Source organism: Symphalangus syndactylus, chromosome 7, assembly GCF_028878055.3.
Source record: "Symphalangus syndactylus isolate Jambi chromosome 7, NHGRI_mSymSyn1-v2.1_pri, whole genome shotgun sequence".
NCBI classification, from domain to species: domain Eukaryota; kingdom Metazoa; phylum Chordata; class Mammalia; order Primates; family Hylobatidae; genus Symphalangus; species Symphalangus syndactylus.
The window spans coordinates 10,326,659-10,343,455 of record NC_072429.2 but is presented as its reverse complement, the minus strand read 5'-3'; the positions used below and the strand labels follow the sequence as shown (position 1 = coordinate 10,343,455).

Sequence of the window (16,797 nt, the reverse complement as noted above, 5' to 3'; positions counted from 1 at the left end):
GCTCTCCAGTGTTGGCTGCATTCACTGCAGGTTCGTTCCCTAAGGGTCCTTTCTACAAACCCCAGGAGATGGTAGAAAATGACCAGGATTGGGACTCTGATTGGAACACCTGAGGTCAGAGGACTATGTTTGAACCAAATTCTGGCCAGGGAAATGTACTACTCTGATTGGCTATTGGAATGGAGTACTCTGATTGGCCAGTGGAATGGAGTATTCTGATTAGCCAGGCTTGCCAGGGATCCGGTTATGCCAGCCAAACAAAATGGGCTGAGGGGGCAGAGGTGTGAAGCTCCCATAGTGGGACAGGGTGGCTGGCAAACCCCACAGATTTCAAGAAGGAGGAGGAGCCAGTTGACTGAGCATGGGGCAGGTAAGGGGAGTTCCTGGCAGAGGAGACAGTGAGTGCAAAGATTCCAATGGGGAAGGCAATGTGACCTGTTTGAGGCAGTCAGGAGATCCCCCTCACTCTCTCAGGTGCCTTCTCCTGGCCCCTACGCCCCCTAGCTTCCTGTTGTAGCACTTACCTCTCTGGGCTGGAACCCAGTCTGGCTTCTCTCTCTGCAGTCTGGGGCCCTCCTTCTGGGAGGTCCTCCTTGCCTCCCACAGTGAGGAGTTTGGACTTCCAGCTGGACCACCCAGCTAAAGCAGATAAAAGTGAGAACCTGCCCCTGCTACAACAATCAGCGTCCCCCTTATAGACCTTTGGTGCCCTCAAAGGATTCCCCAGTTATGTGTGCAGAGACACTCAGGCCCAAATAGAAGCAGAGAACAGTGACCAGAATGATGTACTCAGATCCACAGAGACCACAGTACAACTGCAACATGATGGAGAGGCACAGCCCCCCACAGGGTTCTTCACCCCCACCCCTCTCCCCGCCCTTTCTCTCACCTCCACACCATGACAGGTCTTACTCTGTCATCCAGGCTGGAGTGCGGTGGCACGATCTCGGCTCACTGCAACCTCCGCCTCCCGGGCTCAAGCGATCCTCTCCCACCTGTCTCCCGAGCATGCCTGGGACCACAGGCATGCACCACCACGCCCAGGTAATTTTTTTGTATTTTTGGTAGAGACAGAGTTTTGACATGTTGCCCAGGCTGGTCTCAAACTCCTGAGCTCCAGCGATCCACCCCCACCCCCCCTTGGTCTCCCAAAGTGCTGGGATTACAGGCGTGAGCCACCTCACCCAGCTCCCATATTCTTAAAAAACTACTATAAGATATTCACATGCCACCCCATATACTGTGCAGTCAGGAAGAGAGGTTCTGAAAACAGGAAGTCAAGAGGCACATCCTGAGGTCCCCAAGAGTTTCCTGGCACTGACCTTGGTGACAGAAGCAGTGTGTTTTGAGGGTGGGGGAAGCCACAGGACAGTCTGGCACACAAGACAACTCATGGCAGAATAATAATAATTATTATAATAACAGTATCATACATCAAGGACAAACCCAGCTGCCCCAAGCCTACTGCAAAATCTGTATGTACAGTATAGTCTATGTGGGTGGGGTACAGGACTGCCCGCCTGCACCCTCAGGCCTTACTCATACCAGCTCCCTGAGGAGGGGCCGGCCCCTCCTCTTGCCCCTGTTGAAGCTTGGCACAGGCTGGGGAGGCTGGCACTGCCAACGCCATCCCTCCGTGTTGGGCAAGCCTGTTCCAAGGGGCTGGACTCACCTCCCCCACTGTGGCCTGGCTGCAAGGGATTGGGGGTGAGCTTGTTGAGGGACAAGGCGGTGACAGCTGTGGGGTGTGTCTCATCTGAGTCCCCTTTCCACCCCTATCGGCTCTTCCTGCGGGCCTGCCCATGGCAGGAAGGGGCCAGGGACACTCATGGCACAGACAGGGCATGCAGAGCGGACCCATGGCATGCTCGGCCCGCCGGGTGCCATGCAGCTGTCCTGGACTGTTGGGTAGCTGTCAGAGGGCTGAGTCGGTGGTGGAGTTCAAGGATCCCCCGATGGGCTGGGCTGCTGATTCAGTCTGTGGGGGGGTGTCCTGGGAGCTGGGCTGTTGGGTAGGCAGCTGCAGAAATTCTGGAAGTACCAGGTCCTCTTTCCTCAGAAGGCCCCTCTGGTCGTGGGCCCCGCTGCTCTGCACCCGGTTCAGCAGCTCCACCAGGCCTGGAGGCAAGCCACAGCATGAGGGTCCCCCCGGAAGACCTGCCTATATGCTAGCCCACAATAGTCCCACTGCCTTACTGTGGCCACAGCCTCCCTGGCCCCAGCACCAATGGCCTGTGGCCCCCTGTTCCAGCCCCTTTGACCCCTCAACCCCTGTCCTTCCTGTTACACGCCCAATGGCACCCAGCCCCCTGCCTTAGCTCAAGGCTGTCTGATGCCACCCTGAATGGTCCCCAACCCCACTTCCCTAGTCTCTCTGATCCCCAGCTCATCCACCATGTACCTTCGATGTCACAGGTCTGCCGCTTTCCAGTGGCACTACTGGGCACCTTCACCAGAGAACTGGGGGACGCTGGAGGGGGATGGGTGGCCTTGTCCTGAGTTCTAGGTGGGCAGCCCTGCGAGAATGTGGGGTCAGAGCCAAAATCGGGAGGGGAGAAGCAGAGGGTGGAAGAGGCCACTCGCCTTTCGCTCACCTGGCTGCGGCAGGGAGATTTGTCACGGGCTTTGGAGATCTTCACACCTGCAGCAGACAGCGCCACAGTTAGTGTTTGCCTCCCACCTGAACCCCCTTCCTCCTGGGCCACAGCTGTTCCAGATCAAGCCCCGAGGCCAACGTCTCCTACCTGGAAGAGTGTCCAAAACCAGTTTCTGGGCCGCCACCGAGCTCACTAGCTTCCCCAGATCCAGAGGCTCCTTCTCGCCTGGCTGCGGGGAGAGGTCAGCAGCCCGAGGTACAGGCCTCCGCCCGGCCCCGACCCCGGGCCCGCCCCACCTCGCCTCGCCCCGCCCCGCGGCCCGGCAGCTCACCCGGTGCAGCGACACCTGTAGCAGGCTCAAGCCGTGCTTCTCCAGAATGGGCTGCAGCGCCTCCTGCAGCCGCTTGGTGGGCTTGGCTGAGATTCGTACCACGCGCTCCAGCGCCGTCAGCTCGAGCCTGCGCGGAACCCTCGGGCAGCAGAGGGCCGGAGGGCCGGCCCCCAGCCAAACCCTTCCCAGGACAAACACGAGGGGGTGGAGCTTGAACTGCAGAAGGTGGGACTGGCTTGTAGGGGGCGGAGTTTGTCCCAGGGGCTGGGCTAGCACGAGGGGCGGAGCCTGGGGAGCCAGGTAGCTAGAAAAGGGCCTGAAGGGAGCGTCAGGACCTGGGACCCAGACTTGGGGGCAGGACACTCACTCGAAGGTGATCCTGTTTTCCAGCCGCACTTCCTGATCCGCCAGCACGGTGCAGTCCTGATCCAGGACCAGGGCCTTCTGTGGATGCCAGGCAGGGTCTAAGAGTCCCTCCCCCAACCCCCAGCCATCCCTGTGGGTCTGAGAACAACTTCACGCCCTCCCATGGCCACCACTGGGGCTTCCTAGAGGGAGGGATGGAGGGTGGAAGAGCTGTAGGGGAGCAAATGGGTTAGGGTACCAAGCTGGAGTCCAAACCCAGGAAAGCCAAGGCCAGGGAGAAAAGTGGCAAGAATGCTGGACATTCTTGGGAAAGGACAGAAATTACGAGAAATCTAGATGCTGGGATGAAATAATAAGGGGCAGGCCTAGATCCGGGATCCCTGGCCTACTCTTCCTGTGCCAGGACAGGCTCTGCCCCCAGGACAGCTGTCCCATGTCCCTCAGGTGTGTGAAATCCGACCAGACCAGCTGGAAGCATTTCCTCCCTCACCACCCACCTTTGATCAACCACCCTGGCCTGGTCCCATTTATGACATTTGTCCACTTCTCTCCATTCCCCGCTACTAAGCACACTTCTTGTTTCCTCATTCAAAAAGGGCCCACCCTCAAAACTGCTGTGAAACCAGAGGATGTGAAGCATCTGGCACAACGCCTGGCACACAGTAGGTACATAAACAGTAACTCTCGTGATGACCACCTTCAGAGGCCCCACTGCCTGCTCCAGCCTGATGTGGGGGTTGGGGGCAGCATCTCCTAGGCAGTAGGCTTATGCTGTGCTGCAGGAGCAGGTGGAGTGTGGGTGAGGAAGTTATATTTAGCACGTATGAAAGCCCATCTGGGCTGCTGGCAGCTGCCCTAGCGGCCTGAAAAGAGTGGGCAGAACGCCTCCTACTACTGCCCTCCCACCCCTGCACTACAGGCCCCTGAACATGCCCCGCAAGTACCCACCTGCAGGCCTTTGCCTAAGCTGTTCCCTCTGCCTGGAATATCCTCCCTCACAGCTCTGCCAGGCAAACTCCTCCCCATCCACATCAACTGCTGCTTCTTCCATGAAGCCTTCCGGACACCAGCCAGAAATGCCTACCTTCTCCCAAGAGACCTTCTCTGGAGTTTTCAGTCTTCCTCCTCCCTGATCACTCCCTGCTTGGCTTACTTTCAGCCTGTGGGCCAGGAGGACAGCCCCAGATCTTGGTTCCTCTCCCCCACACACTGGCACGGCCTTAGGACTTGTCTACTAGGTAAATGAAATCCCGATGGCCCCCTGGAAGGTAGCATTTTTCCTTGAGATACCTCTGACTGAATGGTTTCCTTTAAAGCCAGTTTTCACCTAGGTCTTCTTTATTTATTTATTTTTTTGAGACGGAGTCTTGCCTTGTCGCCCAGGCTGGAGTGCAGTGGCACAATCTCGGCTCACTGCAAGCTCCGCCTCCCAGGTTCACACCATTCTCATGCCTCAGCCTCTCCGAGTAGCTGAGACTACAGGCACCCACCACCCCGCCCGGCTAATTTTTTGTATTTTTAGTAGAGACGGGGTTTCACCGTGGTCTCGATCTCCTGACCTCGTGATCCGCCCGCCTCGGCCTCCCAAAGTGCTGGGATTACAAGCGTGAGCCACCGCGCCCAGCCTCACCTAGGTCTTCTTTAAAGTTTAAGCTAGTTTGCACCTAAAGGAAAAAGTTCATTGGTTAGGTGCAGTTGGGTGCCATTAGAGGCTAAGGAGGTGAGGGCACCCCATGGATGGCCATTTCCAGGATGGGTCTGTGGGGGTGGGAGTCTGGACTCTGGGAATGATGAGGGGCAAACCCCAGCTCCAACAGTGGTTCTCTTCAGTTTTACCTCCCTAAGATCACTACAGTAGGACGATAGATGAAGCTGGAAACTTGAAAGGGCATGAGGTGGGGGGTGGGTGGATGCCTGAGTGAGTGAAAGTTGGTGCTGAGGTTGCTTTGGAGTTGGGTTTCGAACTTGAATTGGGGTTGGAGCCATGACTGAGCAGAGACAGAAATGGAGTTGGGGTCAGGATCAGGAAGGAGGTTAGAGTTGGAGCCAGGTCAGGTTCCCACCTGTTCATTGCCCACCAGGTAGACCTTGATGTCGGGTAGAGAGAGGCCTCGTTTCTCACAGATCCCTGCCAGCATGTCTCGGATGGTGAGGCCCGGTCTGGCCAGGGCCAAGGAGGCTGTGCCGTCAGGCAGGTACACACAGCAGTACTTCCCTGGCCGGCTTTCACTTTCACCCTCGGTGCTCCCAAGGCTCTTCCGGTGGCTCTGATTCAGGGCAGGAGTGTGGGAGATTATGTGTACACATGCAAGGGCATGCACACAGGTACCGAGACAGGTAAGCTTGCTGGGGCTCAAGCACGCACACGCACTCCCAAGGCAGGCAAAGGTACGTCCTCCCGCAGGAACACACATATGCACACCCAGGCATATGGGCACCTAGAGACGGGTCCACCCGCTGATTCCCACACACGTGCTGTGTATACACACTTGGGCGCTGCACATGTGCACACATCTACCGACTGAGGATGTGTACCCATGACATATATGGGGACCAATATAGTGAGGACAGGAGACAAGTAAGGAGGCTGAAGGGTTGGCTACGCACAGCAAGCTGGGAGACGCAGTAAGGACAGCAACTTGGAATGAGGGCCACCACGTAAACGGGCCTGAGTAGTGACCCTAGCCCATAGAGCATCTTGTCTTCCCCAACAGTCGGCTCACCTCAGATTTGCTGCTGACGAAGGCTAGGAAGCCAAGGTCCAGGCTGGCGGAGGAGTTGAGGGAGCCCTGAGACTCTCGGCGCAAGGCGGCGTTTGCAGTCCCGCCCAGCTCTAGTGAAGAGGAAGCGATGAACGCGAACAGCCCCCCGCCCTCACCCATCTTCTGCGGAAGCCTGTTCCCCACTGGTGGGCCTTGTTTGGAGCCATCCTGCAGGGGCCCAGGTGTAAATCCCTGGGAGCGACACCACCGTTGGAGATTTCCAAACGTCTGAGGTCTAGCCCAGGACCCGAACCACCCAGGGGAGTGTGGTGGTCACTGGGACCTGCGTTTCAATTTTCACAGACTTACAGACTGTGGGCCACGTAGGAGGAAGGGGGCACTCCCCAGACTTGCCCAAACTCCCGCCTTCCCCCCATCTCTGTTGCTTGTTCCTGCCCTCACCCCTGCGGAAGGACTTGCGAAGAGAGCGGCCCCCAGGACCCTCAACAGGTGGCAGCTGCCCCAACTCCTCCACACCCAGCGGCAGCGACTTCCCGGGCTTCAGCTTCGGCTTCTGTGGGTACAGGGGAGGCGCTGGCACAGGGCTGGGCCCCAGCCCGCATGCAGACCTTGGGCATAGACCCGCAGATCTGCACGCGGGGGCGTCCGCTCTTGCACGCGGTCCGCAGGACCCCCTGCCTCGCCCAGTCCCTCGCCCAGTCCCACGCACCTTCCTCGTGGCGTCAGGGCTGCCGAGGCGCGAGGATCCAGGTTCCCGCAGAGGGCGCCCCTCGGCTTCGGCTAGCAGGCACTCGCGGTACAGCGGGGACTTGACGAAGCGCGCATAGCTGTCGAACTTCATCAAGTTGAAGATCTGCGGGGCGACCCCGGAACAGGTGAGCCGGGGCTGGGGTGGGGGCGCTGGGCTGCCTGCACCCAGGCGCGGTCCTTGGGGCTGGCCCCGCCCCGACCTCAGTTCCCATACCCACCCCCGGGGTCCAGGCCCCGCCCCGAGCTCAGCTAGGTTCCGCCTCTAACTGTCCTTCCCCCATGCCTCTGATACCGCCCTCTGAGCTCCGCCCTGCCTGCCCCGGCATTTGGCTCTGTCTCCGCCTCCAAATTTGCCCCCTCCGCTTTGTAGTTCAAGCTCCCTGCCAGGGTCCGACCCCGCCCCTGCGCCTTTTGTCTCCCTTTCAAGGCCAATCTACCCGGGATCGCCCACCTGAAGCTGCTGTGCCCGAAACATGTCCGGCCGAGGCTCGGCCAGCACCTCCTCGCCAAGCCAGGCCTGACGGTCGATGTTCACTGGGCTCAGCGCCTGGCTGGACAGGAACTCCTGGTAGATGTTGCGGGCCTCCTGAGCTAGCTGAAGGAGGAGGGACAGGAGGAGTTGGTCAGGGAGCATGGCCCAGTTCCCCTCTCACCATCCCTCGGCCCCAGCTCCCCCTTCCCCCACCTGCTGGGTATCGCTGGCCGGGATCTGTTGGAAGCGCTCGCAGGCCTTCCAGAAAGTCACGTTTTCCGCGCTGAACTCCTTTTTCAGGAACTCCTGGGAGGGGAAGGAGGGGGAGGCAGGCAGAGACTCAGAGACCAAACTGGGGGGTGTGATCAAAGAGATTGGGACAGAGACAGGGCCAAGAGACCAAGCCAGACAGATAGGGCCAGACAGACAGATGGAGCCAGATCGATCTGAAGGCAGGGAGAGAAAATGAGAGGCAGAGACAAGGACAGGGAGAAGGAAGAAAAGTTCCCAGCTGGGAGAAGAGGAAGAGGGTACTGCAGGAAGGCTAGATGAGGAAGCTGACAGAGGACCCCACTCTGGCCAGCCTGAAGCTCCATCCATGCCCTGCCCTCTCCCGTGTCCCCCCTTTCCTTTCCCTACCCCAGGCTTACAGTGAAGTAAGCCAGGCCCAGCGGGTCCTGCAGCAGCCGCTCGAAGGACAGGGCCCAGCTGGCCACAGGCTGCTCCTCGGTTGGGAAGGGGCTGCTGGTACCACTGGGGAGGCTGTGGATGCTGAGGGAGCTGCCGCGGCCCTCACCCTGGCCCTGGGGCCCCGTCGTGCTGCTCAACTCTGCAGGGGGATGGACAAGTCGGGGTGAGCCTTGCTGCCTTCTCCAGCCCCTGGCACAACCCACCCTCCCCCATGCATCTGCTCTGCAGCCATGTTCCCTGGAAAGATAGCAGGTGGCAGGGGTGTCCCCACCCATCTCCACCTCCCTCCTCCCTCCCACTCAGCCAGTTCTCCTCCACACATTCTGTCACTTACCTCCATCTGACACAGCCAGAACCTATAGGAGACCCAACAGAGAAAGTCAGACGAGCCCAGTGAGGATTCCCAGGGGACAATTCTGGGCCCAATTCCCAGGAGCTGGAACTGTGTTCTCCTCCACCTGGGCATCCCCGGCCAGGTTCTACTAGGTCAGGGTTTTGCTCAGGCTGCCTCTGGCTCCTCTTCCATCCTGTGCCAACCACTAAGTACTGGGACTTATGCCAGGTACCTTCCAGCAGTCCCTGGTTCCCTCCTCCCCCAGCCCCTGCTGGGTGAGCCAGGTGTGCATAGCATGGTGGGTAGGAACAGACTTTAGTCTCTGCCACTTACTAGCTGTGTAACTTTGGGCAAGTTAGTTAACTTGTTTGCCTCCATCTGTAATCTGTAAATAGGAGATAATGCCTATTTACAAATGGAGGCAAACCATTTGCCTCCATCTTGATGTGAAGATCAAGTCAGTTTAATATATTCACAGCATTGGCTGGACACGGTAGCTCATGCCTGTAATCCTAGCACTTTGGGAGGCCGAGATGGGGTGGATCACCTGAGGTCAGGAGTTCAAGACCGGCCTGGCCAACATGGTAAAACCCAGTCTCTACTAAAAATACAAAAAAAAAAAAAAAAAAATTAGCTGGGCGTGGTTGTGGATGCCTGTAATTCAGCTACTCGGGAGGCTGAGGCAGGAGAATCGCTTGAACCCAGGAGGCGGAGGTTGCAGTGAGCTGAGATCGTGCCATTGCCCTCCAGCCTGGGTGACAAGAGCAAAACTCCGTCTCAATAGAAGAAAATCAAATAAAAATATATCCACAGCATCTAGAACAGGGGCCAGCACATGATATGGGCTGTATAAACATGTGCTGTCTTTGAGGAAGGAGAGATGTCTCTGCAGCCAGTGATCTTATTGCACGTGTTTCCTATTGGGCCCAGGATCCCATTACCACCTTGGGAGGGCACAGGATGCTGTTCTATAGTATAGAGCAGTGGTTCTCAAACTTCAGTGCAGAGTGGGAGGACCCCACCTCTGGAGATGCAGGTTCAGTAGGTCCGAGATGGGGCCTGAGGCTGTCCATTTCTACCAAGCTCCCAGGCGAGGCTGATGCTGCTGGTTCAAGGACTACTCTGTGAGTAGCGCTGCTGCAGTAGTTAACTCCATCCTTGCCCCCAATGCACAACTCTGGTTTCTCTGGGAATCCCAATCATTAGTGAAACAGAAAAACTCTCCTCTCAAAATGACTCTTGCGGTGGTTTCTCTTGTTTCTCTTTTTACCTTCCTAGCAGCTCCTCCAGCTTCCCCACTATCTCCCACTCATGCAATGTGGCCTCAACCCCTCTCTGGCTCTGTCCTGGGCACTTTGTCCCATCCACAGATCCGCAGCTCCAGACACACATAACCAACTTCTTGGTAACAGCTCCAGCGCCTATCACCCCTGACTCAGGACAGAGGCTCAGGATATGCGCGAGGAGGGCAGGGCCAGGCAGCCCAGCGGAGGGGGGGGAGTCCCCCCTCAAATGTCCCACAAGCCCTCAAGCTCCCAAATGGAAGTCCCAAATGGAAGCTCCCTCTGCCTCCACCAAAACACAGTACAAAACCAGCTTCCCTGCCCCCAACTTTCTTCCCATCACCTGGGCTTCCAACATCAGGCCTTGCATCATCCCCAATTCCTACTTCCCGCTTACCTCTTACGTTTTTTTTTTTTTTTTTTTTTTTGAGACGGAGTCTCACTGTCGCACAGGCTGGAGTGCAGTGGCGCCATCTCGGCTCACTGCAGGCTCTGCCCCCTGGGGTTCACGCCATTCTCCTGCCTCAGCCTCCCGAGTAGCTGGGACTACAGGCGCCCGCCACCTCACCCGGCTAATTTTTTGTACTTTTAGTAGAGACGGGGTTTCACCATGTTAGCCAGGATGGTCTTGATCTCCTGACCTCGTGATCTGCCCGCCTCGGCCTCCCAAAGTGCTGGGATTACAGGCGTGAGCCACCGCGCCCGGCCAACCTCCTACGTTTTCACCATGCCCTGTCACAGAAGTTCCTACCACCAGCCCCTTATTTCCGTCCCAACTGGGAACAGGCCTGCGAACATCTCCACCCCTGGAAAGCCCCCCTACCCCCACCCTCCTGAATGGAACCTCCCTGTCTGTTTCCTTTTCCCACCCTGAGAGTATTCAGGTCACAGGGCGGCCATCTGCGGGCCAGATCCGGTCTGCAGATATGTGGGATATTACTATTATCTTGGCCCTCTCAGGTTTTTATTATTATTTTTATTTTTATTTAAAGGTGTTTTCCACATTTAAAAAGCAAGAGATTTTAAATTCCACTTGCTCCGTGAGACTGTAATGCTCCAGCTCCTTCCCAGCAGGACAACCTTGTCTGGGATTGAGCAGCCACCACCTTCCCCAAAAGGGCTTACACTCTCCTCAGAGGCCTCTGGGGCCAGTTTAATGCATTTATGTTACTTGTGGAGGCAGTGGGAGGCAGGCTCAAATTTGGGAGGTCAAATTTGTGCTGTATGACTTTGGACGAGGTACTTAACCTCTCTGTGCCTCAGTTTTTTCCTCTCTAAAAATGGAGCAAATAAGGGTCCTGACTTCGAAGGATTGGTGCGATTAAATGAGTTAAATATATATAAAGAACTCAGAACACTATCGGGCGTGTAGTAAATGTTCAAGGGACGTTACCATTAATGTTGTTCTTGCGTCAGTATTGATGCCTGACTCCGCTACACATTCGAGTTTGCCACTCCCGCCATAGAAGGAAAGAGCACAGGTGTTGGGGGGATCTCTCAGACCTGGACTCAAACCCCAGCCCTGACTTTTTCCAGTTTTACAACTTCGGGCTCCTCCCTGAGCTTCGTTTCCCATCTGGAGCCCGGGGATAAGAAGTTGCGGCGGAGGGCAGCGAGCCCCGCCCCCGTCTCCGGCCCCGCCCCTCCTGGCCCTGATCTCGTGCTCCCCGCTCTGTCCCCGCCGCAGAGTCAAATCCCCCAACGAAAGTCGGTGCTTCCCACGGCGACAGGAGAAAGTCCCCACTCCGAGGGCGGCAGAGGGCTGCGAGGAGGGAAAGGACGAAGCCTTTCCCCGCGAGGCCGCAAGGTTCCTCTGCAGCCTGCACCTACCTGCCCGCGCCCGGGCTCCTCCTCCCCCGGCTGCACCGCCACGATGTTCCCAGCCTCGGAGACGCAGTCATCGCCCTCCCCCAGATCCCCGAGAATCACCCGGACTCGCCCCCCTCCCCTGGGCTGCCTGGCCCTGCCCCCCTCGCGCACACCCTGAGCCTCTGTCCTGCCCTCTAACCCCGAGTCAGGGGTGATAGGCGCTGGAGCTGGCGCCAGCCAGCACTTCAATTTTCTTTGGCCCTCACAGGTTTATTTTCCGTATTCTGCTTAGCTGAATGTCGTTAAGTGGGGCTGGCTGCCAGATCCTCCCCAGGCCCTACCCCTCCCCACGGTGCCAACCCGGGCCCTTTCCCTGCCCCCGGAGGCACGTTGCGGTTGCCAGGTTACGGCTAAAACCTTACCTGGGCCTGACTAATGAACCCCTTCAGCCTCACCCATTTCCCTCCCCCTCACCTCCACCCTACACTTCACCGAACTTTTCTATTTTCCCCACACCCCTGCTTCCGACTTTGCCATTGCCAGTGTCTGGGTATCTGCTCCTGCTCTTCGCTTGGAATTGCTCCCCGATCTCTGCCTGTTGACATTAGTCGTCCCCAAACACCAGGCCCCTTGAATGCCCCTTCCCACCACGTGCTTATCCACCCATGTCCCGGCCTCTCTCCCCTGCCAGTCTGGTGGCCCCTGGAGTGCTGGCCTGGTTGGTGGGAGGGGTCGGATCTGAACTCCCTCCTCAAGAAGCACCCTCCTTGCCCCGTGCTCCCAAGCAGCCATCAGGGCCCTGGCCTTGGCACCCCTTCACTAGGGACTCTCAGCCCCTGAATGCCACCTGTAGCTCTCCATCCTGAGCCTCTCTTGCCCTGACAGTTGTTGATAGCATAGCTGGAGCTAAAATTGAGTAGGGACAGAAATCTGGAGATGGGTGGGAGTGGGGGTGGAGTCCAATTCCAGCTCTGCTATTTGGGAACAAGTAACTTCTCTGAGCTTCAGTTTTCCCTCGGTAGCATGGGGCTCAGCGCTCCCAATTTCCTGAGGCTGCTGTGAAGCTTAAATGAGGCCCCATGAGTGAAAGCACCAGGCATGCCACAATCAGAGCAGCACCCCACAGCGGAGTGAGGTGCAGGGGTGCAGGTGCCCTGCAGGGGCTCCGGCCTGCCCTGGCTGCCACTGCAGGGCCTGGGGAAGTTGTGTTGAGCAGGGCTGGCCTCCTCCGCTTCAGCCTGCTTGAGGAGAAGTGGTGAGTGAATGGAGAAAAAGGGGAAGAAAGGGCAAGGAAGGGTGTGGTGGCCAGTGACACACGGACCCAGGCTTGGACCTCGGTCGGTCATATTTTTTTCTTAGGAATTTGGTCCTGGGGGAGCTGCTGGCACCTGAAAATACTAAGGTGAGAGTAAGGCCCCAATTTCCTGAGCTTTGACTGTGTGGCAGGCACCCTCAGGCAGCACACATTCATGTCCTCACTCCATCTTTACAGGTATCTCGTGTGGCAGGTATTATTACCCCCATTTTACAGATGAGGAAACTGAGGCCCAAAGAAGCCATGCAGCTGAGATGTGGCAGAACTGAGATTAGAACTCAAGTTTGCCTGATTCTGGAGCCTGAGGCCTCCCTACCCTCTACCCAAGCTGCCTCCCTTTGTGGACCAAGGAAGCTTGGAGGCCCAGGGCCTCAGCCCTTGGGGCACAGGTGGGCAAGTCTAATCTGGCATGACCTGCCCGGGGGCTCCTCTTGAACTGTGCCCTCTAGAGGGATCAGACCTTGAAGGAGGGCCAATTTTCTGAGCATCTTCTATGCTGGGCACCCTCTACCAGCCTCTTGAGGATTTCATCCTAGCTTGAGAGGCTGCAAGACCCTGTCTGGAGATGTCCACACAGAACCTGGGTGTCCAGTCCCTTCAACTTGAACCAGCCTGTGGAGATGACCCCTGGCCTTGCCCCTGTATAAGGCCACCCTGAACTCGAGCGCCCTGAGCTGGATGCCAGGGACAAAGAGAGAGCTGCATGGGCTTTGCCTTGCAGGTCTTCCTGCCAGGAAGGGAAGACTAACTAGGCCCTCCGACAGGACAGGCCAGGCTAACTGCCCCTCCAGGCTTAACTCTCAGCCTCCCTTAGGGCCCTGTCCTTATGTTTGCCCACAGCCAGGCCTATGCCGTGCCCTCCCTCCCCCAGCTTGCAGACCCTTTAGGGACCATCTCCTGCAACACGGTGCATGGAGCTAGTGGAGAGTCTCGCTCTGTCGCCAGGCTGGAGTGCAGTAGCACGATCTTGGCTCACTGCAACCTCTGCCTCCCGGGTTCAAGCATTTCTCCTGCCTCAGCCTCCCAAGTAGCTGGGACTACAGGCACGCGCCACCATGCCCAGCTAATTTTTTGTATTTTTAGTAGAGATGGGGTTTCACCATATTGGCCAGGATGGTCTCGATCTCTCGACCTCATGATCTGCCCGCCTCGGCCTCCTAAAGTGCTGGGATTACAGGTGTGAGCAACCACGCCTGCCTCCTTCCTCCCTCCCTACCTCCCTCCCTCCTTCCCTTCCTTCCTTCCATCTTTTTTTTATATATATATATATATATATAGGATCTTGCTCTTTCACCCAGACTGCAGTGCAGTCTGAGTGTGATCACAGCTCACTGCAGCCTTTACCTCCTGGGGTCAAACAATCCTCCCACCTCAGTTTCCCAGTAGCTGGGACTACAGGTGGATACCACCATGCCCAGCTAATTAAAAAGAAGATGGGTCCTCACTATGTTGCCCAGGCTGGTCTCAAACTCCTGGGCTCAAGCGATCTTCCTGCATTGGCCTTCCAAAGTGCTGGGATTCCAGGCTTGAGCCACTGCCTGGTATTTTCACCTGTGTCTTTTGTGCCTTGCCAGACTAGGGGGCAGTGACTAGGGCTGATGGGCCTGGGTCAGGAGTGTCTAGGATAGGGGCAGTGGCAGCACCAAGCAGGCAGTAAGGAGGGGTTGTTGAATGAATGAGTGAATAAGTACATGAACGAATGAAATGGTAAAGAGGCTGTGTGAAGGCATCCCTAGGAAGGGGGCTGGGAGATGTCTCCAAGTGACAGGTTTCCTTGCACCTGCCTGACAAGCTGACTGTTAGAGAGGCAAGGCTGACAACTGAAGCCTCCACAGCAGGGAGTGATGGTGGCGGGAGAAGAGGCAGGGGAGGAACGGGGCCAGGCAATTCTGGGGGTTTGGATGCTGACGCTCTACTCTCCGGCTGACCTCGGCACAGCATTTACTTCGCTGAGCCTCCCTTGGGAGGTAACTCATGGAGGGACCAGATATACCTGTTCCCCAGGCGCCCCTCCATCCACATCCCTACCTCAGATACCAGTGCCTGTCCAGTCCTTCCTGCCCTAGCTGTGCGGAGTTGCGGAAAGCTACTCAGTGACCAGCAGGCAGCCAATCTGTGACCCTCGGGATTCTAAGAGGTGGCACAGAGAGTTTGGAACAGGCCCAGGAAGGGCAAAGATAAACCTGTGTGTGACAGTTCTGAGAGGAGCCAGGGCGTCTGTGGGCTTGATGGAACTGGGGGCAGACCTTGGGGGCACGCTCCCTGCTCTGGGTGACTTTTGAGTAGAGAAGTCACAGGCTGACACAGAAGAGGCAGGGGCTGGGTCTGTCTCTGGGCCCCCTCTGCTGCCCTGTAGTTCTAGGCACTGTCCCAGAAGCATCAATCCAGTTGCCCTCCCAGGGTGGGCCTGGGGTTAGCCTCCTTGGCTTCCTGGCCCGGACGCCTAGGGAAGGACGAGCCAAGTGTCATGCCTGTGGCGTGGGGATGCAAGGGAGGCGGGCTTTCTTTTTGCACTTTCATGGTGGGGTCGCACTGGAGACAGTGAGATGGGCTGAGCTGGCTTTGAAAGGTGGCCTCTCTCCCAGCCAGCCAGCCCAGGGCTGGGCAGGAAAGAGATGCAGGAAGAAGAGGTGGAGGCAGGTTTTGGGAACTAAGGGGCAGGAGTGGTGATGGGGGTGCCTCAGCTTCTTGGTAAGGCAGATCTTTGAATTGGCGCTGAAAATGTAGGGGGCACTGGACTGACAGTTATGCAGCCCCCACAATGGGTCAAAGGCCTCATATGCATTATTTCACTCTATCATCTCAACAAGCCTTGAAATTCATTCCAATCTCTTCATTTTATGGATGAGGAAACTGAGAGCTGGTGAGGACCCTCCCTCCAGTAAGAGAGAATAGAACCAGGACTGGAACCCACGTCTCTCCAGAGCCACTGGCTTTGGCCCGTGGTACTAGGCTGGGGCCTGTTGGTGGGCCAGGACACTGGCCTTCCTGAGGTTGTTAAGAGGGGCTCTTCCAAGTGAGGGGGGACCTTAGGGAGAGAAGGGAGGCCCAGCACCGCTTGCCCCATCTGCTGAATGAATGAGAAGAGCCAGATCCTCTGAGGGCAGCTCTGATCTGGGGCCAAGCAGCCAGGGAGAGGGTTAGGGGGTGGGGCAGCTGCAGCCAGGGGGATCCTACTGCTCAGCCCTTCCTGGAAGCTCAGGAATAGAACAGGCAGAAGCTGCATCAACCTGGTCTGACCCTGCTGCCCCATCCCAGACTGCCCAAACAATGCTAGCTCTGGCAGGAAGCCTCTGGAGTAGCTCTGGCTGGAGGACACTGACCCAGCAAGAGCTGCCACTAACATGACCTTGGGCATCTGGAGCAGGGGGTGAGGAGGGGAGGACTCAGGCTGAACGGGATGTAGGGGCCTGAGCCACTGTGGGGATGGGCAGGGGGCAAGGAGCACATCAAGTGTCCCTGAGACCCTGGGATGCAGCCCCAGATGCAGCAGGTGAGGGAGTGGTGGGGGCTGGACCAGAAGCCTGTGCCCACTCTGCTCTGGCCTCATTGCCAGGGTTGTACCAGGCTCTCAGCTGGGCCATCTGGAAGGGTCCCGGGGTGAGAGCACCAGGTCCCACCACCTGCTGCTGTCTGTACCAAACTTCTCTCGCCTGCTGGCAGCCCGTGGGCTCTTGCCTGGTCCTGCCGGGTGCCTCCTGGGCTCCACCCTGGGTGTGCCCACCCCCTCCTCGTGGCCCTGGCCCGGAGCCCACACTCACCATGCGCCCGTTGGGGACGCCCAGGTGCTTGGGCTTCCCTGGCATGCCGCTGCCGATCACGGGTCCCCGCCGCGGGGGCTGCCCACCATGGGGACTGTGGGCAGCGCCGGCCAGAGCTTGCACGGTGGCGGGCAGGCAGCAGAGAGAGCCCGACTCGGCTCCTGCGGGCTCTCACATCCTGAAACACCGCTCACTACCTCTTTTCTCTGCCACAGGAAGTGTCTCTATAGAAACCAAACCACAGAAAGAAGCAAGGTCTAAGAGAGCGAACGCCTCTTCCTACACACACACACGCGCGCGCACACACACACGTTCACGCACACACACGCCACCAACACACTCCTGGCAGCGTCCCGCACGGGCACC

At 57.7% G+C, this 16,797-nt stretch overlaps 1 protein-coding gene across 4 annotated transcripts; it reads right to left on the bottom strand.

Annotated features, from left to right (window-relative positions):
• Nucleotides 1–1,390: 1,390 nt before the first annotated feature.
• On the bottom strand, nt 1,391–16,797 carry RGS14 (regulator of G protein signaling 14). Of its 4 annotated transcripts, XM_063642528.1 has the most exons (16): nt 16,753–16,797; nt 16,432–16,655; nt 8,264–8,285; nt 7,890–8,068; nt 7,453–7,545; nt 7,219–7,362; nt 6,727–6,870; nt 6,459–6,570; nt 6,018–6,127; nt 5,358–5,561; nt 3,296–3,372; nt 2,929–3,055; nt 2,745–2,826; nt 2,595–2,641; nt 2,402–2,516; nt 1,391–2,118 (listed from the first exon to the last, which is right to left on the bottom strand). In XM_063642528.1, exons 2-16 carry the CDS (start codon nt 16,474–16,476, stop codon nt 1,916–1,918), a joined length of 1,704 nt encoding a protein of 567 aa, XP_063498598.1. In that variant the 5' UTR covers nt 16,477–16,655; nt 16,753–16,797; the 3' UTR covers nt 1,391–1,915. The 4 variants fall into 4 exon arrangements, with proteins under 4 accessions (XP_063498598.1, XP_055141121.1, XP_055141122.1 ...); XM_055285146.2 differs by lacking the exon at nt 16,753–16,797 and having other exon boundaries at nt 16,432–16,678; XM_055285147.2 differs by lacking the exon at nt 16,753–16,797 and having other exon boundaries at nt 3,296–3,369; nt 16,432–16,651.